Source organism: Pelecanus crispus, chromosome 13, assembly GCF_030463565.1.
Source record: "Pelecanus crispus isolate bPelCri1 chromosome 13, bPelCri1.pri, whole genome shotgun sequence".
In the NCBI taxonomy this organism is placed as follows: Eukaryota; Metazoa; Chordata; class Aves; order Pelecaniformes; family Pelecanidae; genus Pelecanus; species Pelecanus crispus.
In genome coordinates, this window is record NC_134655.1 from 13,735,521 (window position 1) to 13,756,698 (window position 21,178).

Below are 21,178 nucleotides of genomic sequence, written 5' to 3' on the forward strand. Positions count from 1 at the left end.
CTGGGAGAGGAGCAGCATCTGATGGCTCATGCTGCCCTGAGGACCAACGGGCGTGATGCCAGCGAGCACCGAGAGAGCCCTGCCTCCCTCCTGAGGGGCCAGGGCTGCTGAAGGGGGCTGAGGCAGTGCAGGAAGATGGCATCTTCTGGATGCCCCAGAAGAGCCTCACAGCCACCCTGGATGGGAGGCTGAAGAAATGGCTGTGTGGGTAACCCTGAACACAGCCAGCCCCACTTGCTCCTCCTGCTCCTCCGATGCCTGCTTACCCCACAGTGTGCCCCTCTGAGTGCCTCCTGCCTTGTACCCTCCCTGTGCTGGACTCCCCAGCAGCGCCTACTGCTAGCCTTGGCTCTGCTTAGCATCACCCAGCCCCAGCGAGGTTTGGGGGTGGGATGTGCTGTGGGGATGTGGTGCAGGTATCAGGCTCCTCTGCCACCTCACCGGGGCCCCGTTGGGCTGGAGGAGCCTTTCCTGCACCACCAAGCAGGGAAAGCATACCCCTTGTTCAAAGGAAGTGAAACAAAACCAGGAGACTTACAGAAAGCCCTTGTTCCAGCGAGTCTGTGTTCACAATAATGGGAGCAGGGTTGGCCTGTGAGGAGAGAAAAGCAGGAGGTCACCGAGCTGAGCGATGAACCCAGCCCTTCGCAGTGCACTGCCTCTCTGCTGGCCGTGCCACCACAGGCAGAAGAGAGCAATTCAGGAAGGGCTCTGCTCTTGTCCCTCCTCCAGGTGCCCAACAACCCTGGGACAGGAGCAGGGCCACAGCATGGCTCTGGGCATCAGTCCCCTCCTCAGGCCTGGTGCGTCCCCAACACCCCATGGCCTCCGCTGCTGGGAAGGAGGCAGGGAAGACTGGAAACTCTCCCAGCCTTGGGCCAGAATCCCACCAGCACCAAAATTTACTTGAAATCCACATTACTGAGGGATTAGGAAATAGCAGGAGTAGGGAAGGAAGTCTTTCTGAAGGAGGGATATATTGCCAGCAGACCAGCCCTGAGGCCTTCACGCACCTTCCAGCAGCTGCTGCTGCCCCTCCTAAGCATGGGGCCACCATGTGCTGGGAGAGGTGGAAGAGTTTGGTCCCTCATCCTTGTTACCTCTGGGGTAAATCCTCTGCTCGGCAACCTCGGCTCACCTCCCCCCACACAGATGCGCATCCCCCCTCTCTTGCAGGGCTCCCCATAAACCTCTGCCCGGGTCCCCCTCCTCCTGGGCTGCCCTCTGCCCATTAGCTCGCTGCACATCGTAGGAGGGACACATGCACAGAGGGCAAGCGCAGGCAGGAGAAGGCAGGGACGAGGCCCTAAAGGGAGGGAGGCTCTCCCGGGAGAAGGGCGCGGGGGAAGCTGCAGCGCCGGCGGCCGCAGGGACGGGGCGGCCGGGGTCCCCCAAGGCGGCCCGCGGGGTCCCGCCGCGCCGGAGCTGTCCAGCGCCGCAACCTCCTGAAGGCGCGGTGCCCCGCGGAGCCCGCAGCGAGCCCCTTCCCCCGGGAGCAGCCCCTGCCCGCCTGGCTGCGGGGGCAAGGGAGCCGGGAAGGCGCCTGTCTCTGAGCGGGAGCGGGAGGGAGAAGCGGCAAAAACTGAGAAGCTTAAGACTAATTACAAGGCCGACATTCCTCACTGGCACACAGCAGCAAGTGGTGCAAAATCCGGAAGGTCAGGAGTGAGCCTCAATTCACATCGTCATCCCAAGGCTCATGTGGAGAACAACAGCCAGAGCGAGACTGGGAGACCTGAGATATGAGCTACAAGGGGAGGCGAACCCTCTGCCGTAGGGCATCAGAAACAGGGTCAGGAGCAAGCAAGTCAAGGGGTGGGCTAGCGCAGCAATTAACAGGAACCACCGTCTGTCCAGTAGCGTGGGTGGTTGGATTGCAATAGCCCAATGGCCTCTGTGAGTCTGAGATATTTTCAGAGGAGCAAGCTACCTCCTCATTGCCCTCCTCTGGGTTTATATGCCCCTGACAGAGACCAACCTCCTCATGCAACCCAGCATGGCAGTCCCCACCATCCCGTTTTAGTTGGTTGTATTTCTGGACTTTTCACTCCCCTCGTTTCATAGGTGGGAGAGTTAGGAATCAACCAGATTGTGGTTTAAATCTTGCCCTGAAAGGTTCTGCTCTCATGGACAGAGCAGGAGATAGTTAATTTGATTTATTCAGATGCTTTCTGATCTTTTCTGCAGCTGTAACTATTGGTTACAAAACCATAGTTTTTATGGCAATTAATTCTCTAGCTCAGGCAAATATGACCACTTCCAAGCACTCCTGCCAAACCCCTCCCACACACATAAGAGAATCGCAATTTTCAGGTCCAGTGTCTTGGGATCTCCATGGCCCAGAAGCAATGTTAAGCTGGGAATATCCCCTCTCTGGCAGTACACAGTCCTTGTATTTAGTCCAGATAATTTGTGAGATAGCATATATTAAACCTGGCACTGGCTTTTATTAGTCCCCAGTGCAATTCTAGGACGGGATTCCACATTTCAAGGCAAAAAAGCAGCACTTCTACTGCCAGCAATTAACAAACGGTGGATGTTTGAGCCTTGATGTGCCAGAGGCCAGCTCCTATTGGATGAGTTTCCAGGAAGGATACAGAAGAGGCAGCCTAAGTGAATGTAGCTCATCACGTGCCCCATGATTTATGACATGAATTCAACTCCATAAATGATGCTTTGGATCCCTCCCAGGGAGAAGTGCTCTGTATGATAATGTTATAGAGACTTTTGCAGGTCCAGCTTGAGTCCTCCACTGAGCCCCACTGCAGTCTCTCTGTTGAATTACTAATAGCCCACAAATTACACATCACATTGCCTCGCTCACACAGTGGTGAGCCCTAAGGACATATTTTGTCTAGCCTGCTCACTGCACACTGAGCATCCTTCGCAGCCATTCCACACTAGTGATTTTTACATCTCAAAATACTGCTAGGAGCACAATTTCCCACTCAGGCTCCAGATGGGACCCAGGAGATGCTGAATGTGAGCGGCTGCTTAAAACAAAGTCACACACGGTCAGAAGGAATTCAGACCAGGAAATCCCCGCTTGCCTCCTGTGGCCAGCTATTCCAGCTATGACAAAAAGGTGTTTGGACATTAGCTCTGACTTCCACTTGCAAATATTCCAAAATTAGCACCTTGCCTGTTCTACTGTAAAGAAAGACAAGACTTAAGACTCAGAAATAAGCAGAGGGCCTGAAAATGAAAAGCCTCTGCTTCCCTCCATCAGGCAGGCTCCTGTACCGAGCCTTCTGCCAGCCAGGGGAGGAGAGAGAGCGTCATCATTTTTTGCTGGGCAGCAGGAACGTGCTGGTGAATTAACCATGCCCTCAATTCTATAGGGAATGGTAAGTAATTTATGCCCTAAGGAGCAGGGGGTTGCTACACACAGGGAGGAGAGGGAACAGGGCTGTGCATTCAGGTCACATTCAATGGGGGCTGTTAGATCTCTTCCATCTAAACCGCTTCATCACACTATTGTTATTTACCAAGCCCTCTTTGTGCTTGGGGGGTTACAAATGGAAAGAGAAGAGGTCCCAAGCCCTACGGTGCTCATCCCATGGCAGCAGGACCACCAAAGCCCAGTGGAGCTGGAGGTGCCCTGAACTCCCTCCATCAGGCAGAGGTGCAGGGGGCTGCACAGATCCTTGGACTCAGGGGCTGGAGGCTGTGGAGAAGGTGGGACTCAAGGAAGACCTTGGGGACCGAGGAGGGGTCACTGCACAGATGCAGAGAGATTGATCTAGGTGCAAAGCCAGTGAGGCAGAGGACAGCTGTTGGGAAAATCTGTGCAGCAACAGGAGTCAAAGGGAATAGCAGTAAATGGAGATGATGTCTGAAGGTCAGGATTCAGGAGCTCTCTGGTCTCATGAGGGCTGAGAGAAGCAGAGCCTCGCACTCATCTGTACCAGTGCTCGAGCACTACACGATGGTCCTGGTGGCAGCCACAGCCCAGGTGCTAACGGAGGGAGCACTGCCCCGTGCAGCCCCCAGCAAGGGGGTGGCTCCCCGCAGAGGCCCCAGGAGAGCCCTGAGCCCATCTGAGGCAGCTGCCTCTGTGGCTAAAGCCAGGAGGAGGCTGCAGGTCTGCATGCAGGGCAGGAGGGATGTCACCTCCTGGACAGCCTGCAGCCCCCTCCCTGGGCTGAAGTGATTCCACTGCAGCATGTGCAGGGAGCAGAAAGACAGCCGGCAGCGCTCAGACACACCTCAGGCGCAGGATCCAGCCTTTCAGGAATACCTTTAGATGTCACCTCTGGGCAGTCATCTGAGAGGGACCGCTGCCGTCTGGGCTGTATTTCCAATGGGTGACTGGCCTTGGCAGCCCAGGGGCACTAACACAGTCACCTGAGGGCAGCCAAGCATATGTCTACAGGTATCACCCTTCACCTCTGTTTCTATTGCTGTCATCTGCTGGGGCAAAGGTAAGAATTGCAAAACATGATGATTTTCCAAAACTTCCAATGAAAAGAAAAACTGCAATTAAATGCAAACGGATGAGGTTTGTTAGCTTGTTTCCAAGGGCTGAGCCTTGCCCTGTGGCATTTCCCCAAGGACTGCTCTACAGGCTGGCACATGGGAGTTGAGCAGGGAGACTCTGAACTGGAAGTTCAAGATATTCTCTCTAGCACTGAAATCCTGAAGCTTTGCAACAGCTTCACATCCTCCACAGAGCCAGCACAGGGGCCAGCCCACAGAGGTCAGGAATTACATACCTCTTCCAGGCAAAATAAATGTGCTGCAGACATGCCAGGCCAACAGCAACTGCTTTGTGCCCACATATAAACCCATTTCCATCTTAACCAGCAACAGGACTCAAACAGGAGCCTCCAGAGCTGACAAACACCAAGCCTAACGCACAGAGCTGGTCTCTGCAGGAGGCTGGTGTGCCCCATGTGTCATACACCAAGGAATGCACAGGACAGGGTGACTATTTGTGATGCTGGGCTAGTGTATGAGAAGCAGAGTACTAACTTCTTTATTTCTGCAACTTTCCTGGACTGGATCAGAGTGAATAGCCAATCTGCCTTTTAATATCCTTTGCTGCATACCACCTGCGGTATAATAGTAACACTCAAAAGGAAATGGCTCTGGAGATAATGAAATTCGGTCTTTACATCCTTTTAAAAGCTCTCAGGTGTGGAGGCCAAGTGGGGAGATGCCCAACATCTAAACAGGGTAGGCACACTGGGCTGGTTGTAGTCTGGCTCCATCTGCTTTGATTTTTTTTTAAAGGGTGTTAAACCATGGAGAAAGCTGTGCATTTACAGCTATGAAAGCAGCTGCTCTGTGGCAGGACCCCACGGTGCTGGGTGCTAGCTGTGAACACGCAGGTACTGGCTCGGGGACGCCAAGGAGCGGTGCGATGCTGCTGTGGCAGCAGGGTCGGCTGTGGGATGCCCGGGCACCGACAGGCTCCTGCTGCCAGGGGGAGCAGATTCACACCAAGCTAATGAATTAATTTCACAGGAGCGAGCCCAGGTCCTGACGGCGCAGCACACACGGTGAGCCCACGCTCACTGCCACTCACCCCGATAAGCACTGACACGTTCATCTGCTTCGCACCAGGCTTCCCTGCCCTTTGCACAGATGCTGGTTTTCCCAACGCCAGGGCTGCCTCCTGCACCAACCCAGAGCCCAACATGCAGCTGCCAAAAACATCACCTCCCAAAGCACCTGAGATGACACAGCTCCTCCACAGCAATGTGTGGGCACTTCTGAGGTTGAGGCAGGCCAGAAACCCGCTCCTGAAGCTCCCTGTGCCCAAGGTGAGAGAAGGGACGAGCCCTGGCTCTGCCCCTGCCAGAAGGCAGGTGCAGGGAGCAGAGAGGTGCTGGCACCATCCCTCCAGGCTGCTCCAAGCCCCCCTCCAATGCCTGCACACCTACAGACCCCCTTGGCTTTCACTTGGCCGTGCCCAGGGAAGCCACCTCACGCACCTCCTGTTAAGAAACGATGCACGGCACATCCCTTCCCAGACTGAAGCCTGGCTCCCAGCTGGCCCATGAGATGTAGGGCTTTTCCTACATCTCAACACCAAATCCATGCTTTGGGCTTCCTATCCCTTCCCTTCTTAAGGGGAGAAGCACCATGCTGCCTGCCAGAGGCTGGTCCCCTTCTCACAGCTCCCTGTGCTCACCTCTTTTTGCCTTCATGGGCTCTTTACACCATGGACAGAGCTGAGGGTGCTTGGGAGCATCAGAGTGCTGCGGAGCCCCGAGGGAGAGCGGCATCCCTCACGGCTCCCACAGGCTGGGACGGGGAAAGGGGGCAAAAGAAAATGGAGGCTAGAAACTTCTGGAGGCTGAAGAATTTCATGACCAGAGATGAGTCTCCCTTCCCTTTCCTTGGGCTGGACAAAATAACTCTATTTGCATTTTTTCTCACCCACTGCAAGAGCAACCTGTTGGCTGACACCGTTTGGGCAGGGGGAGGCACACACCACCCAACAGTGTGCCTGCGTGAAGGGGAGCGACAGGCTGAGCCTGACCCCATGCCCTCCTTCTGCACAACATGGCATAAATGAGATAGGAAATGATGCCAGGGCTGACTGTGGAGCTTGCGTGTGCCCAGACCTTGTGTGTCGGTCCTGGCTAGCCAGGCACTGGCTGCTGCCCATGCCTCCATGCTTGGCTCCCAGCCAGCACGGTAGCCCGCAGGCGAGAGCAGCCCTGCTCTCCAGGCTGCCTCTGGGAGCCATCAGAGCTGGGCCCTTTTGGTGGCGTGAGGCTCTGGGGCCGCAGCGGCAGAGCCCCTGCCCCGCGGCTGCGCCTCGGCACCAGTTCAAAGCACCACGGCCATCCGGAAACAGGGAACGCAGGACTTGAAAGGTCCCTGGTCACAAGGATCTTTGGCAAAGCCACTGAAGTGTCCAAAGTGTAATGTGAACACAAGCAGCTACTGAGGGTTTAATCTTTGTTTTGGTGCCTTTTTTTTTTTTTTTTTTTAGAAAGAAGAGTAAGCTTAAATAGGGACTGGAAAAAGCCTTCACTCAGCGGGGAAGGAAGAAAGCTTCCCCAAACAGAAGCTCTGTGGAGTCTAAGTTTCCATTTAGAAACCATTAAGGCCAGCGTTTTCATACTTAAAAGTTAGACATCCTGTTCCAGGCTCAGCCCGCTAAAATAAGTGACCCAATTTGCAGAGGTGCTGGGCTCCGGTGGTTTCCCTCTGACCTGGTGGTACCAAATAAAATTGACTCAATTCCTTTTTTCGCAGGAAGAGTTATTATCATCTGAAAGACTCACGTGCTTTTTTCCTCCCCTCTCAGACAAATACATACGTACAGGGAAAAAAAAAAGAGTGAATAAGGGACGGTATTAAAATAAAGATTTCTTTGGTCCCTGGGATTCAAATATCCTGTTTTCTTCTCTTCAGTAAGTTCCAGTGCACACCTAGTTACAAAGTGTTAAGAAACATGTTTCTGTGGGACAATAGCAAACCAAGATCCATCAACAGAGCCTCAAACTAAATTCCAGTTAATAGGACAGTGACAAGAAGGTATTTAGGGCCTGGTCCAGGGTGCTCTGAAGCACTACATGTCCCGAAAAATAACTACACCCTCTGAGCAGTCCTTCAGTGAGCCCCGTCGAAGCGAGCTTTTGCAGACTAAACAGTGAACTTAATTTCAAATTCAGGTATTCTGAACTTGTTAAACACTGTATTAAAAATTTTCCTCTCTAAGTCCATGATATATGTTCATAGCGTATTGTTGGATTTGCAATGAGGGCCCTTGAGGGATTCCTGTATCATCCCATCTTTGCATGTGTTAAAACCAGCTGCAAGCATTAGCACAGCCCATTGCACCCGCAGCACTGGCACAACTTTACAGCAAGGGTTACACCCATCCCTGAATCGCAGCTGCGATGCTGAGCTAGAGACGCACTGTCCCTCCCGCCAGCATGCAGGGTTTGGGGTGGCAGACAAAGCCCCCACATCCCAACCACACTGTGCTCCTTGTGCCCCAGAGCAGACCAGTGCTGGACGTGCTCTCCCCCAGGACCCAGAGACCACAGTCCCCTTGGAGAGCATCCTGCATGGGGCTGTGTGCTGTGGGCGCCCAGCACATAGCCACGGATGTGCCTGATTATGGCCTGATTAGTCTTAATGACTTCCTCTCTCTAAATGAGCATCCGCAGCTAAGGAAGGAGCGGAAGCTCCTCTCCTCCCATCACGCCATACGACACGCTGAGGGGCTTACCCGAACGAGGCAACTCTCCAGGGACGGCGATGGCTTCTGCTTCGCTTCCACCTCCCACCCACCTCTGCACCCAGGATACCCAGATGGAACCTCTGGTATGGCCATCCACTGGGTTTCCTTGTCATGCAACCCTGCCATGGGACCCTCCTCCCTCGAGCACGCCTTGAGGACAGCCAGCAGATCCCCGCTGAATCCCTGGCACTGGTCAGAACTGGGCTCAGGCACATCCCAGCCATGTAACATCCAAAACCATGGGGGAAGAGCCAGGTGGAATGTGCAGCCATGGGGGTGGGGGGAGCATTCCTCCAGCAGGGGCGAGGATGGGTGCTGCCGTGGTGGAAGCTGAAGGTCTTCCTGCCACCCCCGGGTTCTTCACAAGGAGCCACCTCCTCCACATTGGCTACATCCCTGCTGAAACCTGCCCATGCTTGGCCCTAGCTGCCTCACCAATGCACTTTCCTTCCCTTCCTCTGGCAACGGGTCAGGGCCACATCCTCCCATTTTTGGCAGGTACTTTCCTCTTCTTCCACATGTTGTGCTGATGGGGTCTCTCCCACCTATGTGGCTTCAGATGCTGCCTTTACAGCAGCAGCTACATCTCTATTATGTCCAGTTTGGACACCAGCTCCAGTGCCTCTCCCTGTGCTGCTCCCAGGGCCCCTTCAGCAGCTCGACACCCAAAACCAGCAGCGGGTTGCAGCTCCGGGGCTGTGGTCTGTGCATCTGGGCTGGCGAGCAGGCAGCAGTTAGTAGCCCAGCTGGAGAGGAGCTAAGCTCAGTCCTTCAGCTCCCCCCTCTAATTCCAACATTATCCTTTACCGTATTAATGGGATGTGTCAGAAGGGTCAGCAAGCACAAGTGCACAGCCCCTGTCCGAGGGATTCACTTGGTCAAGGGAAGGGGGAAAAGTCTTACAGATGAATAAAGAAACCAAGGAGACAAACGTCCTCAGCTGTCCACTCCTAAATGAACTCAATATATTTTGGGAAGGAGCACTGAGAACATCTGACCCTCCTCAGCCCAGTCCAGGGGATGGGTGACAGCAGGACACGGGATGCTCCGGGGCAGGCAAGAGGAACCGGCTCACCTGGCATCTGGGTGTTAAGGCATAAGTTTCCCCAAGAGACACACAGGGAGGGGGAACGACTTTATAAAGCATTAACTGGGCCTTGGTGCCAGCTGGGCGGCATGAAAGGAAGACGACCATGAGAAATATCAGCTGCGTCCCACAGGGCAAGGGGATGAGGGTGGGTGCAAGGCTGGGTTTGGGGGAAGGAAAGCAGCTCAGTGCCTGGTTATAGCAACTCAACTGGGTGATGACGGCAGGATCACCAGACGGAGATGCCCAAGAAACAAGCTGAGAGGTGAAATCAGATGGAGGGAGATATATTAGGAACAGACACGCAGATTTACACATCGTGAGTGAGGAGGTGACAAACAGGTCTGTGGGATGGGAATCAAACTCTCACAATGAGGGAGTGGAGTGTGATGAGCAGTGGTGGAGAGGGAAGACCCTCCCGGGACTCCGGCTGGCAGGAGGACACGCTGGAAGAGATGCTGGGGATGGAGGGAGGGCAGGGGGACCACCAGCAACCACAGAGCAGGGGCCAAGCGGACACACAGGGTCAGGAACAGACAAGCACCGCGTTCAGCGACAGAGCCAGACGTGAAGGGCAAGTTTCACTACAGTTGTACATTTAGGTTGCCAAAAATACCTTTCACAGATTGGCTGTCTTTAATTAAAAGGATGTCTCCTGTGCTCCTGGAACGATGCAGAGCTCGTCCTGCCACGCGGGACTCTGTGTGGGTGCTCTGCAGGGGGTCTTTTCCACAGGGCAGCTCTTCTCTGCCTGTATCCTCCTGTACCTGGCCAGTGCTGGGCAGGTCAGGCAGCAGCACTTCCCCCAAATGCCCCTCCACGGTGCAGGCACAGAGCAAAGGAGGAAAACTTCACCCCTTTCCTGTTTTGGCTTCTCTCCTCACTCCAAACGTGGAGAACGCCTTCCTCCTCTCTCCTCCTCCACCTTCCAGTGCAAAGATTTAGCTAATTTCTTCTATGAATAGCACAGTAGTAGCCATAGCAACATCACCCTGCCAACCTCACCACCTCCACTGCCTCCATGTCCCCAGCACCCCATTCCTCTCACCCTCCCTCGCGCCTCCCCAGGGAGAACATCTGGGGCTTCAGCCATTTCCCACGAAGCAACCCGCTTTCGGCTTCCCGCCTGCCCCCTCAGCGCGCTCTCTCCTTCCTTTCAGCCATGCCTGCCCATTGCTCAGAAACCCAGCCCAGACCCCGACGGCCTCCCCAAGGCTCTTTCCTCGCCCCCACCATTCATGCCCCAAGAGCCAGGAGCCCCAAATCCAGCAGCATGCCAAGGCTCAGCAAAGGCTGCTGTTTCCACCAACACATGCCACCCTGTGCCTACCTACTCCAGGTAATTCCCCAGTGCACGGGAGGAACTATAACAAGCAATGTTTGTGCGTGGAAAAACACCACCTTCAGTGAAGCATTCACTGCTGAAGACAGGCAGGGAGGACCTGTCCCCCTCCTCCACCTGCCTGGCCACGAACAGCCTCTGCCAGGGGGGGCCACACAAGCCTGGTGTGCTCTGGGCACTTGCAGGTGGTCAGGGACTCATTGCGATGCTGCTCTAACCCCCCTCTGCATCCTCCTGACCCCCCAAAAGGGAGAAAGGGGCTGCAGGAAGGGGGGACAGAAGGACATCACATTTCTGGCCAAGCAGGGCCAGCAAACCTGGGGCAGCCCCGGGGGCAGAGGGTACTTCCCAACCACATGCTGAGGAACAGCACTGCCCCGGGCCCCTTCCCCAGCCATGAGAGGAGGTGCCCATGCCCCAGCCACCTCGAATGCACATGAAAACACTGGTGAGACCCTTGGGAGCCTCATGAGGGGGGCCCTGCTCTGGCCACCGTGCCCAGGACCAGGGACCTCAGGGCAAACTAAGACACAGGGCTGGACCTTTCCTGCAGGAGGGAAAGGTGCTGGCTGCTGCTGGACCCTCAGCTCAGCGCTCCTCTCCTGAGAGCCCGTGGGCGTCACTGTGCCGGGGAGAGGATGGGTTTGAGCATTCTGCTCCTCTAGCGCTGCACATCAGGGATGCTTCCCCAGATTGTGCTGCCATTCCTCCCCCAAAGCCGGGAGTCCTCCTCTCACCCCAGTCTCACAGGGGAAGACTGGAGTCCCCCAGCAGCAAGCAAGAAGGGATGAGGAGGGCGCAGGGCCAGCCAGAGGAATGGCGATGGGAACAATGGAGGACATCAATGACAGCAAGCACAGGGAGCAGGGACTAATGAACAGGGAACATGGACAGATAAGGGAGAAGAAATGGAAGAGATCTCAGAGGGAAGAAAAGCAAAGCAAAAAGAAATGAGAAACCCAGAGCTCAGAGATTTCCTCCCTCCCTACGGTCAGGATTAGGGGTTCTCAGTTACTGGCATTGCCTGAGCAAGCTAATTTGTGTCCTAGAGGCAGGAGGAGAGAACCGATGGGGCACCGGAGGTGGGAGAAGGTGTGGGTTGACGTTAGGACCATGCTGTGTGTTGGGCAGCACGTGCGGGTATGTCTCACATGCCACGGAACAACGCACAGGGTCTGTAAGTATGCATGATGTCAGAGAACACACACCACCATATGCAACCGTGAGCATGTTTCTGATGTCAGAGCATCCGCACATGCGGCCGCACCAGCGCGTGCAGGCGGTGCGCGTTCCCCTCTGCTTGCGTGAAGAAGCAAGGGGGGAAAAACCCACTTAAATGAGAGGTGGTGAAGCTCCCTGGGAGGTGAACAGATCCCTGCTTTTCCGGGGAAGCCTGCTGGCACACACACCCCTTCCCACCTCTGCTGCTGGAAGTGCTTCCAGGGACAGGGAGCTCATTTAAAGGGGCAGCCCTGAAAAATGGCAGCCCTGCCTCTAGCCAAGGCTCTTGAGGACACAGAGGCTGCCTCCTCAGCTCCTGCAAAGGAGAACGGCTTTGCATCCAGCCAAATCTACCCAGAGCCCAACATCTCCTGACCTCCCAGAGCCAAACCCATCTGCCTGGGCATAAGCCATGCCCAGCTGTTTCCATTTTACCACTTTTTGTCTCTCTGCCCACCACTGGACTGGTAAGAACATGGATTCCTGATGGCTCAGGCACTTTTCACCCTGTGATCAGAAGGGGAGCGTTACTGAGGTATTTGCTGCAAAGCTTTACTCATTGCATACATTTGCTACACACCAGGGAGCAATCTTGCCTGCTCTGATACAGGCAGTGCACATATCACACACGTCATACTCTACATGCAGACCCTGCTATGCTCACGTAGCCTCACACACTGGCATCCTCTGTCGCTTGCAATACCATGAGGAGCTTTTGAATTCCCGCCCCCCCCCCCCCCCCCATCTTCAGAAAGGCTAAGGCCAAGCAGAGATTCCCAACGTGGACTTTCAGAGCAGCCCAAGCCCTAGGGCTCCGTGGCAGCACCACAAAGAGACAATGATTTCTCTTCCACCATTGCAAAAACATGAAAGGCTCCCCTGCCCAGCCTGCCACGGCAGCAATGCAGCTGGCATCGCTTCCTTCCCAGCCCGCTTGCAATCATCTTACTAGGAACCCTGGGCCGGACCTTTCATGCAAGCAGGAATGGAAAGGAGGGAGCAGACATGCTTCAATTCCCTGCTCCTACCCAGCTCCCTGAGCTTGCTGCTCTGGATGGAGGGAAGGAAAGAGATAGCAAAGGAAAGATGGAAGAATGCTTGCCAGGAATCAGCAGGCGAGAGAGAGACAAGGCTGATTTTGATGCAAAGAGTGGCAGAGAAAGAGACAGAAAGCAGGACCAGGCTGATAGGAAGGTGGCTGGGGTTTTAGGTGCTTTCTGTAAACATCATCTGAGCGTATCAGCTTTGAATCTAATTATTTCAACCAGAGCTACAGACTGAGACAGTAATGAAGAAAAAACAGGGGAAGGGAAGAAGACGGTTGTGTTTTCCGAGGGGAAAGGAGGAGAGAATTCCCATTGATTCCCGCATATCTGCCTGCTACAGCATCTTGAAATAATAATTAGAAGGATCAATAAGAAATCATGTGAGGCTTGAAGATAATGAATGAAAGAGGCAGAAGAAGCAAATTGAAATGCCTTTCTCTAAAGCAGGATAAATTGTTTTTCAGGCAGGGTCTAGCCTCCATTTTAATGCTTTCCAAACAGCTCCAACCATTTTCTAAGCTGGCTTGTGGGTTCAAAACAAGACTGGTCTCTCCATTTAGGGGAGAAAGAGAGACACAGCCTGATAACGGGTCCTGGAGGAGAACAGTACAAAACGAACGTGTGTGGGAAGAAATGGAGGTAGTGAAATGGGGCAGAATGCACACAGCATGCCAGCGACCAGAGCAGGGTTACGTAATAATCTTGGGGAGCAGGGATGTAGCAGCAGAGCGAGGAAACCACAACTCAATGGAGAGCAGGTGCCAGTTTGGGAGCGCTGGCAAGCAGCACCGTGAGCCCACGAGGCTGCCCGGCAGGCAGCACGCCCCATGCCTGCTACACACAGTATGATGGGATGCCCTCGACACTACCGGGGCTCCAGGCAACGGCATCGTAAGCAGTGAGGACCTCGGGTGGGGTGTCGAAAAACATCACACCCGCCTTGTGCCAAGCGAAACCCAGCTGGCCCACCTCGGACCCAGGGAGGCTGCTCCGATGCAGAGCTCCTACGCTGGGCAGGACCACGGCAGCCAGCCCAAGCAACAGCGATTCCAATCTGAGCAACGATGACGGCCAACCGCAACAACGCCGGCGTCCAGCCCCAGCAACACCAGCATCCACCCCGGCCGCCCACGACGCCTCAGGGACGCCGCCGCACCCTGCCACGACCCCGCCACTCTCCCCAGGTTACCCCCATCAGCCACCCGCCCCGTCCCGCACCGCACCGGGGAGCCGCTGCCCGGGGCTGGCCCGTACCTGCTCGTACCAGTCGCGGCTCGAACACGTGCACTCGGGCCACCAGCCCGAGCCGCTCCCGTTCACCTTGGGCGCGCTCTTCCCCGGCGGCGGCGGCGGCGGCTTCAGCGCGGCAGGGTCGCGGGCGGGGGGCCCCAGCTTGGCCTTGCCGCGGGCGGCGGGCGCGGCCCCCCCGGGCGCGGGCAGGGTCTGCGAGCCGTACCCGCCGTAGCCGTACTGCTCGTGCTGCCACTCGCCGTAGGAGGGGGGCTCCATGCGCCGCAGGGCCGCCATCCGCGTCACCTCGTAGCACTCGGGGCACTTGCAGCAGTGGTGGTGCTTGTGCATCGCTGCCCTCACACCATAGAGCCGGCAGGGAGGGAGAGGGGGAGGCGGGGAGGCGGCGCGGAGGGAGGGAGGGAGGGAGGGAGGGAGGGAGGGATGCTCGGGGGGCGGCAGCGGCCCCCGCCCCGCGCAAGGCGCGCCTGCCGCCTCCTCGCCCGCTCGGCGCCCCCGGCCCCGGGTTACAGCGCGGTGATCTCCGCGGGGGCGCGGCGCGGCATCGCCCGCAGCGCCGCTCAGTCCCGGGGCCGCTCCCGGCGCGGGGCGCGGGGCAGCGGCTCCGCCCCGCTCCGCTGCATGGGGCGGCTCAGCCCGCTCCGGCGCGGCTCGGCGCGGCTCAGCCCGCTCAGGCGCGGCTCGGCGCGGCTCAGCCCGCTCCGGCGCGGCTCCGGCGCGGCTCGGGAGCGCGGCACCTGCGGCGGCGCGAAGCATCCCCCGCCCCCCCCCAGCGGCCAATCCGCGCCGGCGGAGCCTCCGCGCCGCGCCCCGCCCCGGCGATGGGGCGGGGTCTGGGGGCGCCGCGGCCGCGCCTGCCGCCGCCGGACGGGGCAGCTCCGGGCCCCGGGGCCCAACACCCGCCTGCGAGCCCCGGGCCCCGGGGATTGCCCGCGCTGCTCCCCGGCAGCCCGCGCTGGCGGCTTCCAGAAGGAACAGAAGTCCTCGGCGAGCCGCCGCGTGCGTCACCTGCGGCTGCCCTCACCCCGTCCCCATCCCCATCCCCGGACGCACCAGGCAGCTCTTGTGCAGCTCCGATCCTCTAGCCCCCGCACGGCGGTGGGCAGCCCGGCCAGCTTTGCGGTTGGCACCAGGAGGAGTTCGCCTCGCATCAACTGTGATCTGCACCGGACTAGGAAATAACTTCTCCAGACCTGAACCGTGGTCACTGGCCCGGCAGCAGCAGCATCTGTGTTGCATCCCTACGTCGGCTCTCACCCTGCTTTGCTGGAAATGTTACCACACGCTCCAGCACAGCACCCTGGGGATGCTGCCATTGCCCAGTGAGCCACGGGTGCATTGGGGGGTGTGGAAAAACTAAGGGCCTTTGCTGGGCTTTCCACCTAGTGCCATCAGGGGATGGTAAAAGCAGAGCAGAAATGCCCACCGGTGCTGCAGGGCAAGGGCACTGCTCCCAGTGCAGCTCAGGCAGCCCGTCACCTCTTGCACAGAAGTGCTGGACTGGAAGAGAGTCAGAAGAGAGTCACCCAGACAAACTGAAGGGTAGAAAAAACCCATTACAAAAAACCACATCTGACCAGTTAGAACCTGAACCCGGCCTCCTAATGCTTAAGGGTTGTAATAAACACTAGGGTGGGTGAAGAATTACTTGAAGAAATGGTACTTAAGTATGTAGAAGAGCAATGAGAGGGGCACAATAAGACTCCCGCAGGATACAGGTAAAGGAATGAGACACAAGCAGGAGGGGGCTGCAAGTTGAGCCACAAGACGTGGTGGTTCAGTAACCCAGTTCAGGCTGCAAGATCTGCAGGCTCCTACTGGCCTCACGCAGCCGGTGCAATATGGCCCTGCTCACAAGCAGGGCTGTGGGAGGAGGAAGTGTGTGACGGCTGGTCAGAAAAATGCCCCTGCCCACTCCTTGTTTATTTAGCTCTTTAAACTGCAGTACAAAATTGTTGCACTTCGCCACCACAGATGGAGGTGCTCCTGCAGTGTTTGCTCCCAAGTGGTCAAGTGAAATGGTTGCTTCTGGGCGAAGGGGAGGGGGGCAGAAGACACCCCGTAATTGGGATCTGTGTTGTCCCAAACCCCACGGTCCCCACCGTGCAGTGCAGAGCCTGTCCTCTCCAGCCCTGCCTGCGCTTCATTGCCTCTGGGCTGCTCAGATTACTTCTGTCACAGGATGGATGCTACGACCATGTGCTGCTCCATGCTTAATGCCATGGAGCGGTGTTGCGGCTCAGATATATTACACTGAAATTCCCCCAGATGCAAGCTTAGGACAGTCATAATGTTCCTGGACAAGCAAGTCTAGAGATCCTGTCCCTACTGTGCTGGCCTTGAGTGGCCAAGCACAGCACTGCTGCTGAACCCTCGGAAACAGCTCCACAGGTGAGCCCCACCCTGCTGACCCCAGGGGCTCTCGCTGACGAACAGTCAGTTATGGCACCTGGGTGCACTGTGGCACTGACCCAAAGACCCAGAGATGCAGCAAGATGAAGCCAACGGCTGCACATAAGTATGTACTTCTGCCCTGCAGAGCTCAGTGCCACAGAACACTGCAGACCCCAGGAGCTCACTAAGGCAAGGAAGGATTGGATGCCTGCATGCAAAGCAAGCTCGTTCAGAGTTATTTAAATCAATGAAAAACTGTGTTTGTGTGCATGGAAGGAAAGCATGCAGTGCTGGCATTAACAGACTTTACACTTCAGGCTTCAAGAAACTAGGATCACCTCCACATCTTCTACTGTTCCTTGTGCCATCTCCCAGAGCACACGGCGCTGGCCCTGCAGGAGGATGCTGGGCTGATGAGCCCTGTGCTCCAGGCAGATGCTGTACCTCCTCAACAGCCAGGGTGGACCTGGGGGCTGGGGGCTGTCATCTGCAGGGAGAGGGCATCTTGCAGTAGTGAGGGCAGAAGTGGGAATGAGAGGAGGGACTGGGGCAGGAATGAAGCTGAAGTAGGGGATTGCTGCACCAAAGCAGAGCAATAAGCCTTGTAGAAACAGGCAGGTGGCCAGTGTCTCCTGCATGAGAGTAAAAGGACATGAAATCCATCTTGGCTACCTACCGTCTCCCACCCTGCAGCACCTTTGAGATCTGAGTCACTTCATCAACAAGATGTGCCCAGAACCTGTAACACAACCGTAATGACTGCTCCAGCCCATCTGCAAACCTCTCTCCCATTGCATTTCCCACCCTAGGACGGCATGGTTCGGCTGCAGGGACCGTGCGGTGTGCTGAGCGCCACTGGCCATCCAGTGAGGCCCCCTCCACTACCATGAGCCTTCACCAAAGCCATCTTTGGGCCAAGGTCAGTCAGGAGACCCATGTCTGGAAGAGGCTGACTTGGGTGGGAGGAGAGCACCAGGGAAGGGCACATGTGGAGTTTGTAACCCCAACTGCTCGCACCTGCCCTGCTCCAGACACGTCTCCTCCTTTCACTCAGTCCTGTGGTGGGGGCAGGCAGGGACATGGGTATTCACTTAGGGGGGAAGTGCAAAAGCAAAGGACAAGACATGTCAGGGAAAAATGCTTTAATAAGGAGCTGAGTGAACAATTACGAGAAGCATTTGATTTTTTTTCCCCCTCCCATGGCAGACTGGAGTGCATCCTCCACAAGGAAGGTCTCTGGTCTTCTCCCTGCTCAGTCTCCGGCAGCCCCGCAGATGGGGCACCCACGCATGCAATGGGCATCCCCACATGGGAAACACCCTTGCTGCCAGCCCTGGAGTGCCAGCATCGCTGCCTCCACCCCACTCCACTTGCCATCTCGCAAACTCAGGTACAGCTCCACGATCTAAAGCCTCCTGCTGCTTCCCCCAGCTCTCTTATCTGTTAGTGCCTCATCACCACCTGCAAATGGAGGGGCCTTGAGCCTCAGCTGCTGCAGCTCTGATGGACCCCTTCCCTACCTACTTGCAGCTCCCCCCTGAACACCCACATGTCCCATTTTAGTTGCCACGAGAGTTCATTACTAATCATTTGTAGTGAACGTAGTGAATTTGCTGCCTGCTAGCCCCAATTAAAAGGAAAAAAAAAAATCCCTGTTTGCTGCTGCTTGCTTGCAATGCTCACTAATGCTGTGCAGGGCTTGGGACACGTTATTCAGCTCAAGAGGAGGCCAGGGCCAGCTGGGCAGGGGCATCTGCATCCTGTACTCCTCCAGCTTGCTTCAGTGAGTAGTGGTGTTTTAGCTATTGGGAGTGGCACTGCCGGAGCCCACACAGCGTGGGTACCTGCACTGGGGTGCCCAGATCTGCATCTGGCAGGGCAGGCGCAGTGCCCAGTGCTTTCAGGCAGCTGTGGGCATCTTGCCCCAGTGATGTGGCATTGAGCAGAGCTAAAGGAGCTGGGAACTGATTTCCAGGCAGGTGCCTTAATGGAGGGAAGTGATTCAAGGAAACCAAGACCTCTCTCAGCCTCTACCCTCTTCCTACCAGAAGCCTGCCCGTCTTATTTAAATTCAGCTTTGGCAGCTGCTCTTTTTACAGGTGCTAATTTCAGCAAAGTGTCAAGAAATCCCTGGAGATGGTGCTATTTACATGGCACAAAGGCAGCATGGAGCTAGGTTTTATCTGGCGCTGCCGGCATTTCAACCCCTGTTGTCGCTTCCTTCCTCTCACATGAAGTCCTGCAGGAAGAGGAAGGCAAGTGTGAGGGACCAGGAGCTGGGGGTTTGTTGCACCTACAGCCTTTCTAGGAGCAGAAGATGAAGGCAGCCAGCTCCTTGCAGAGGCAATAGTCACCCGAGCGCTGTCATGCTGCTCCCTGCCTTTAGCCCAAGCAGGATCTGGGTCCTGCCAGGGGAACCAAAGCCACGCATTAGCTGTGAGCCTGGGTGTAGATGGGGAAGGTGTCACCTTTGTAATGCTGGGGGAGGAGGCAGGGGACAGTTTTGCATGGAGGAGGTACCTTTCTCGACCACAGTCACCTGCAGAAAGCTACCCAATATCCAGAGCAGAGGGGAGGCAGTGGGGTCGGCAGCTACCCAGCTGAGAACTGGGGGTGAGGAGCACTGGGAGATAAATGCGCAGCAGGGAGCAGGCCGTGGAGAAATCAGCAGCAAAGGGAGGAACCAACCGAACTTGGCTCAGCCTGTCAGTTGGTTCCTTAGCAGTACCATAGACCCCCATCCAGCAGGGATTTGCAATTTGCTGTATCTGGGGCTTGTCAAATGAAACTTGAACAGGCACTCTGCAGAGCTGGCTGCACAGCTAGTGGGCAAATGGGGCCGATGGCTCCCGTGAGCATTGGAGGGTTTGCGCAGTCATGGGTGAGTGGGAAGGGGCAGGATAACGAACATCTCACACTGAGACTGTTCCTCCCTGCCACCGGCAGCGATTCACCGGGAAATGTGCAGCTGGGATAACAATAACCAGGCATACCAAGGGACCGATAGCTCTCAGCACTCTCAGGGCAGTTGCCAAATAAATTATTCTCCTCCAGGGCAAAACCATTTTCATTCTATTAATGATCCCTGATACGTTGCCCAGTGCCAGCATGCAGTTCCAATATCCTCACTTGTGGCAGCAACTGCGTGAGGGTCTTCAATAAACGCCACTGGCTGCTTTCTGCAATTGAAATTACGGCCAACTAAACGTCTTTCATGGCTGTGCTGGCGGGGGAGAGGAGCGGGGGAGAGGAGCGATGGAGACCTGCGGCAGGTCCCTGCAGCAGAGCCCAGGCTCCCTCCCTGTAAAGGAGAGCCTGGAGGCTCTATTTAATAGCAATCAACTGCAGCAGGCTTTATGGATTTCCTGACAGCCTCACAACGCCCACAGCCGCTCTCCCCATCACCCGGCAGAGAGGCTCCTGCCTTGCGCTGGAGCACTTGAAGCATGGGCTGGCCGTGGGCTGCCTTCCCGCAGCACCTCCCTGGGCACAAGGGGGGAGCCTTGCTGCTGCATGGGCACAGCAATTACAGCACTGCTGTGTCTTGTGGTCTGGGGGTGCCCAGTCCTTGTGTGTGCCTCATTTCCTTTAGAAAAGTACATTTCCAGCCTGATGGAGCAGAGGGAAGGTTTGGAAATATGACCAAGACACAACTTCACCACTCCAAGCCAGAGTCAGAGCAAGGTATTTTGAAGTCTCATGTCTTTAAGAGAATCAGCTGATACTTTTTCGGTCCTGTACCTTGATCTCTAGCAGGTTGTGCCTACTGTGACCCCACCAGACATCCTGTTTCTCTGCATCTTTCACTAGTCCCAAGCCATCCCTGCATGTGCTTACACACTCAGACTTAGTGGCAGCTGATCGCACCCCACTTGTGCTGTACAAGGCTGTTGGAGGTCTCCTGGCTGGCCCTGCCTAAGCCGATGTGTCCTTGGAGCCACAGAGCCCCACAAGTCGACTCTTGTGGGCTCCCCACCCGGAGCCAACCTGCAGGAACCAGTCCCATCCTTGGAGCGGGTCAACATGCGGCTATGAAAGTGCTGCAAGGACTCAGCACCGCTCTGCTCAGAGCTGGGGCTGCCCTGGGCATTACAGATCTGCCCAGAGGGACTTTTCCCCACATCCAGGGCCCAGGGATACCCTTTCCTCGATTATTCCCACCCTGCATAGGGGACAAGAAGGGGAGCTCTGTGGGTCTACACTTTCTCTCTTTAGTTTGGACACCCCTGCACCAATCTGCCCCTTCCAGATGGAGCAAAGCCCAGTCAGCAGCTCCCACTCTCCCCAGCCAGTGGCTCGTGGGGATACTGGCACCTTGTCTGGGCTGTGCTGCCCGAGGACATGCTTTCCGCCATGGGAACCTGCCCAACCTCGGGGAGAAAAACGAATGCTGGTGTCCCTGGGAGCCCCGGGCACCCGCGGTGGACGGGACGCTGGCGTCCGGCTGGCCGTGGCCATCCCTGCCGCCACTGCCCTGTCCCCTTTAAGGGAGAAAGTGCTGCTCGGAAATTTCTGAATGGCTGTCCCCGCCCCCGCCCCGCCTGCCGGCCGCTCGGCCAATCAGCGCGCGTGCCGCAGGGCCGCAGCCGGCTCCCGGGCCTCTCTTAAAGGCGCACTGGCGCTACCCG

General features: G+C 56.4%; 1 protein-coding gene across 5 annotated transcripts in view; it reads right to left on the reverse strand.

Annotated features, from left to right (window-relative positions):
• The window catches only part of DLG3 (discs large MAGUK scaffold protein 3), a 77,741-nt gene that overhangs the window by 37,601 nt on the left and 18,962 nt on the right, over positions 1-21,178 (reverse strand). For 2 of the 5 annotated variants that reach the window (XM_075720791.1, XM_075720790.1), the window contains exons 1-2: positions 14,160-14,486; positions 539-592 (exon numbers count right to left, since the gene is read on the reverse strand). In XM_075720791.1, coding sequence (XP_075576906.1) covers positions 539-592; positions 14,160-14,486 — 381 coding nt within the window. Of the gene's footprint in view, positions 1-538; positions 593-14,159; positions 14,487-21,178 lie in introns of those variants that run through there. The other 3 variants (XM_075720793.1, XM_075720792.1, XM_075720789.1) reach the window with 2 other exon arrangements.